This window comes from Pundamilia nyererei, unplaced genomic scaffold (assembly GCF_000239375.1).
Source record: "Pundamilia nyererei isolate P.nyererei 1_Seehausen unplaced genomic scaffold, PunNye1.0 scaffold00262, whole genome shotgun sequence".
Lineage (NCBI taxonomy): Eukaryota > Metazoa > Chordata > Actinopteri > Cichliformes > Cichlidae > Pundamilia > Pundamilia nyererei.
The window spans coordinates 382,028-388,184 of record NW_005187663.1 but is presented as its reverse complement, the minus strand read 5'-3'; the positions used below and the strand labels follow the sequence as shown (position 1 = coordinate 388,184).

Here is a 6,157-nt window from a genome sequence, read left to right as displayed (position 1 = left end):
TCTACACAGCCTCTCAGTTAGACCTGTCGTGGAATCATTTCATAGGTTGTATTGGCTTATTTGTTATATTTGTTCAACTTTAAAATACTTGCCAAGGTCGAAGCTTGATCATGTACTGACACAAGATCACTGCTCAAACCACACTTCTCACTTAACTGTTGAGTTATATCTTTGATTAAGAATAAGGATGATTTACTAAACCACACAAAGAAACTCTGACTGGATGTTAAGCCTTTTCGTCCTGTCTCAGAGGTGATGAGAGGTAAGTCAGGGGGACTTCAATCTGTCTCTATCCCACCTTTCTTGATACAACCTATCTACAACCTATCCCCAGCATAAACTCTGAAGTTCTGCATTCTTTTTCAAGGCAGAAATGTTAGTGATAGTATTTCTGGATTTTAAAAAAAAAAGGTATAGAAATTGTTTAACTACAATAAAGTTCAACTCACCAAATACAGATTGAAGAATTTGAAATAGCTGGCAAGAGCCACCCAGAGGGTGTGATTTTAAAAGCATCACTTTATTATTTGAAAAATACCTTTCTCAGAAACCCAGGAGACTCATCTTTATAAATGTCTTTTGCTGCTGAACATTCTAAATTTTGCTGCACAAATAACGAGCATTCAAACATTACATATTACATCTGTCTGAAAGTCTTTACACTGGTTAAGCACTTAGTTAAGCACTGATTTCATTTCATGAGTTTTTAAGCCAGTGCGTGGGTTTTATCAGATGTTTCTTGCGGATAACCAGTGGTTTATAATCGAGGAAGGCCCTGTGGATCTTCCAGCTGTTTTCTCGAAGAAGAAAAATATTTGGTTAGGCTGCTTTTTGTTTCTATCTGTCACCAGGCAGTTTTTATGTTATTAAGTTAGAGGGCAAAAGTCACACATTTTGTTGCAGTACTTTAGAGGAAATAAGAAGCAGAAATCTTCACTTCTTACATCTTACACTTACACATTTGACACCTCATGCAAAATCTTGACATTTTAGGTAAGGAAAGCTCTTACTGCTTTACCACTCTGAGAAGGTCTCTTGCTGTGTTTTCAGGCTGGTACAATCGTCTCTACATCAACTTCACATTGAGACGGCACATCTTCTTCTTCCTGCTGCAGACGTACTTTCCCGCCACACTCATGGTGATGCTTTCATGGGTGTCATTCTGGATTGACCGCCGGGCTGTGCCAGCCAGAGTCTCCTTGGGTAAAAAAAAAAAGAGAGAAAAAAGAAAAGAAACTCATATCAAATGTTCTTTGAAGAGGCTCTGCATGCCTGAGGAAAATCTGTCTCTGTGGAATGATGAAAGCTCGTTGTGACATAGCTCCACCAACTGGGAATACACACATACATGTGTCATCACACAAGTCTCCCACGCTATACCACGCTTACTTTTCTTTTGAATTATTTTCTGTATTGGGGCTGTTGCTGTACTTGTCACGCAGGCATCTGCTTTCCCCCTTACTTCTCTTATGGCTCAGCTTATCGCTCTTATTAAATTCAGTTGGTGGAGATGTTTTTATGTGACTGTTTGAAGGTCTGTTTTTTTTCTTCTTTCTGCTTTGTGCATTTAATAATTTACAGCAGCAATTTAAATTTGAAAGTTGCTCAGGCAGTCCTTGGGCAGTCTATGCAGATGAAATTAACAGGTAGCTAATTCTGGTGTCTTTTCCTTTGAGAATTCTTTTAAGAGTACCTGACAAGTATGTTAAAAAAAAAAAAAGTAACACATAAAGCAGAAAGGTTGGTTCTCTACCTCCTATTAAATTGAAAAACAGCTCACTTACTGTCTCCAAAAGTTGATTCTGTTCATCTGGACGTAGCGTTTTCAGTGGGAGAAACGTTTCGTCATCATCCAAGTGACTTCTTCAGTCTCAGCTGACTGCAGGTTTCCCCAAATCTAATTGGGGAAACGTTTCTCCCGCTGAAAACGCTACGTCCAGATGAACAGAATCAACTTTTGGAGATTTACTTACCTGGATGATTGAGCATGCATCAAGACGTTTTAACCCGCACTTACTGTCATTCAATGGATTTACCTACAGAATTTTATTTTAGCTCTTCAGCTAATATTGCCAACAATGACCAGTTTAACCTGCATTGGCTGCTTTGAATACATGCTGTGTGTTCAAATAAACACCTTTGGAATGCTAACACAACTTTTGAACAATTCCAGACCTTTTACCTGCTTAAAGACTTTCTCAGTCAGTTGTTTGATAACATTTAAGCCTCCAGAATTGGGGGGGGGGGTGTCTCACCTCTCAGTTAAAAGCTAAATGTAACCAATTTTTCATCCCATAACTGTAAACTGAATAGGTTTTGGTACACAGCTGGAAAAGTGCAAAAATGTACCAGTGTCTAAAATTATATGGTTCTAGCCAAAATTCTGCAGCCACCCAATTTTCTAGTGTACATGCTCCCCACCTCCTCACTTCATTGATGGAGTCATTCTACTGGACTCCCTACGTTAATGAGCTTCTCAAACAAAATGATTTTTAATAAAATGGACTAGAGAATAACCTTTTTATTAACTTTACATGACATTTAAACTAAGCCTATTATGGATTTGATTCCTTTGTAATAAATTAAATGTTAATAATGTTTCACTTAAATTAATCTTTAAAGACCTGTTTAACAAAGGACTTAAAAACACAAAATATATACTCATTTTGAATAGGCTGTACATTTATCAGTTATCTATAATTGACGTCTTCATCTTCTAATATTCTCTTAATTTATAAAAAGAATTTCCAAATTCCCTGTCATGTCCTCTTGCTACTTGTTAATCTTTAAGAAATGTCCCCATGCCACACAAACAATGTCAGCGACTGCTGTATGCACCATTTCATTTGGTTCTGTGGCCAACAGAACCAAATGTACTGATATTATAACTTCAAACGAAAAACAAGATTGAAAAAATCCAGACACGACCCAGCAAGAACTGTGCATGGTCAAGCTGTTTTAAGAAGCATTTTTCAATTCTATAAATATGGAGCTGTTAAAGATTGATACCATCAGTCGGAATGAACATGGTAAGGTCTTTAAGCCACAGATGGTCCTTTTGAGAGATGAACTAACACACTACTAGTTTTGGTCTTTTTAAAACCAGGAAAACATGAAACAATTGCAGCCCTATCACTGAAGCGAAATGAGGCGAGCACTGTGTTGGATCTGAGGTTGCCGAACTCAATTCCTCACATTCCAAGCATGTAGGAGAAACTACTGTGACTGTGACTTCACAGTATGCTTGGCAGACCAAATGTAGATAACATTGGTTCATTTTAAACAAATGAAAAGCAATGATTCATAGTTTAATGCGATTATACAGAAAATTGCTCATACTTTGCATGTGATCACCTGTAACACATTGGTCCTTTAAAGACATCTGGACTCATCCTGCTGTAAAAAATGGAGGTATTAGAAAAATGAAATGACATTCAGGTTGGCTCTCTCTCTTGCAGTAGAGTATCTCTTCCTGTTACAACACACACTGGTGTTTTTGTGTAGCTTATCTGCGTAGCCAATTTAATTAAAAACTCGCTAGCAGCATGGCCACTTCACTCGTCTCTCCTGCACTGTCTTGCTCACTGCTTCAGATGTTTAGTTAGTCCTTGACATCCTTTAGTAATAATGTGTGTTTGCACATTATTCCACACCAGTTGATTAATCAACCAAAGACCTAGACAGAATTTTAATTCATTCAAAAGCCTGACACTTAGCCTTGTCCACCCCAGCTGGAAAAATCAAAAACCAGTCTTATTTGTTGTTACCCATCATCCACCTAGGCTGAGGTTCTGTCCGAATTCTCAGACTTTGTCTCTGATTTATGGGGTCATATAATTGTTGGGGATTCTCTGTTTTCTTTTTATTATTATAGGGTCTTTACCTTACAATATAAAGTGTTTTGAGGGAAGTGTTATTGTGATTTGGCACTATATAAATTTAATTAAATTGAATTCAGTTGTTAATAGTTTTGCAATTACAAGTGGTTGTGAGAGATCCAACAAATTTCTAAAACTCACACTTGTAAATTTGCGATGATGTTAAAACACCTACTATCATTGCAGGTAATACACTATACAAGGCCACAACGCACTGATGTATTTTTATTATTTTCTAGTTATATTTAATTTAAAATGATGATTTTATTATCTTCAGCATATAATCAAATATCCAGCCTTGTCATGTCACATGCATTGCGTGGCAATGGTATTGAATCAGGGTAATGCTTTTACGCCTGCACTTTTAGCTATACATAAGATTAGCTCCCTGACTGAAGATAGAAAAGAATTATGCTGTAGTGTCTACAATGTAATATGAAAAAGATGCATGCTAAGATTCAAACATGTTTACTTTAGTAAAACTTTGTATCCTGTGTCCAGGCATCACCACAGTGTTGACCATGTCCACCATCATTACTGGAGTGAATGCCTCCATGCCCAGGGTCTCCTACATCAAAGCTGTGGACATTTATCTCTGGGTCAGCTTTGTCTTTGTCTTCTTGTCTGTGTTGGAATACGCTGCTGTCAACTACCTGTCCACTGTCCAGGACCGTCGAGAGCGCAAAATGAGAGAGAGAGTGCGGTCTCAGGTTTGTTTCACTGCACTGATAAATCAAAAGAGAAAGTAATGTAACTAAAAAGAGGTTAATTCATTCTACTCACAAGGCACACCTCAACTCCTTCAGCTGTATCAAATGGCAAAACCTCCAGACTCTCTTCCCGAGTCACTTCACTTACAACAATATCTGGTTTCTGTTTTACAAGCAACACCTCAAGAGTGCCAAAGAAATAAAGACAGAAATAAAGAACAGAGAAACAGTGAGTGTTTGTGGCCAGCAGTTTGTGAGAGTTAGTGAAATTTGGGAGATCTCATCCCTGAATGATGTTTAACAGTTGAATTATACATTTAGGGAAACAAAAGAACCCTGGCTAGGTGGATGGCACAACACAGAAGAGCTATCTTGTCAGGCCAGGACTCTGCAGTCTATTTACACCTACAGGCCAGTGTTCCAGTGATGAGGATGTACACATCTTGGACAGGGAGAAACGCTGGTTGGAACAGAGTCAGGGAGGTCTTTAATGTTAGAAAGGGAACGAGCATCACTAAGCCGAGGAGGAGTCACCATCCTACAGTGCTGTGATTGCAGCTTTTTCCAAAGTATCTCTCCCCCCACCACACTCCCTGCCATTGCATTCGTGGTTCTCTGTGTCTGGCGCTGGGTTCTCGGGTGAGTACTGGCTCACTCCCAGCAGCTGCTTGGTGGGGCCTGGTCCCCCTGGCTCAGTTGGGCACCTCCCGGGGTGTAGAGGGCCCTTGGATCTCAGGTCTCTGGGCCCGGGGCTTGGTCTGCTCTGGCGTAGCCGTCTGCCTGCTGGAGCCTGCAGGCTCCTGTATGCTGCTTAGTAACATTCAATATTTATTATTTACTGTTACTGGTTTGTTGGTTGGTTGTTGCTGTGATTCCCCTACTCTGTTATTTGCGTTTTGCTTTTTTTTCTTCAGCAGGTGATGGAGCAGATTTTTAGTGTCTTTTCTCTCTCTATCACTCTTCTCCTTTATTTTTCTTTCTATCTCCTTCTGTTAACTCAGGAGACAGACACATTTCTACTTTTAAGATTAGACCAAAGTGCCTTGAGGCAACTGTTGTTATGAATTGGTGCTATATTAATAAAACTGAATTGAACACCTTGTTCGAACATAAGAGTGTCCATAAGTGCACGTGGCACCAGGATGCTGTAGGCCGCAGGTCGATGATCGATTTTGTAATCTTATCACCAGACCTGCGACCATATGTTCTGGACACTCAGGTAAAGAGAGGGGCTGAGCTGTCAACTGATCACCACCTGGTGGTGACTTGGATCAGGTGGCGGGGGAGGATGCTGGACAGACCCAGTGCACCTAAACGCGTAGTGAGGGTGTGCTGCGAACACCTAGCAGAGGCCCCAGTCTGTGAGATCTTCAACGCACACCACCGGCAGAGCTGCAACAGCATTCCGAGGGAGACTGGGGACATTGAGTCCAAATGGACCATGTTCAGCACCTCCATTGAAGCTGCTGCATTTAGCTGCGGCCGCAAAGTGGTTGGTGCCTGTCGTGGTGGTAACCCCCAAACCAAATGGTGGAGGTGAAGGGAGCCACCAGACTGAAGAAGGAGTCC

The 6,157-nt window shown here is 40.3% G+C and overlaps 1 protein-coding gene across 2 annotated transcripts in view; it reads left to right on the top strand.

Annotated features, from left to right (window-relative positions):
- gabrr2a (gamma-aminobutyric acid type A receptor subunit rho2a) overlaps positions 1-6,157 on the top strand; it is a 75,290-nt gene that overhangs the window by 65,257 nt on the left and 3,876 nt on the right. For both annotated transcript variants that reach the window (XM_005750113.1, XM_005750114.2), the window contains exons 7-8: positions 1,051-1,203; positions 4,380-4,588. In XM_005750113.1, the coding sequence (XP_005750170.1) occupies positions 1,051-1,203; positions 4,380-4,588 (362 nt within the window). The remainder of the gene's footprint in view (positions 1-1,050; positions 1,204-4,379; positions 4,589-6,157) is intronic.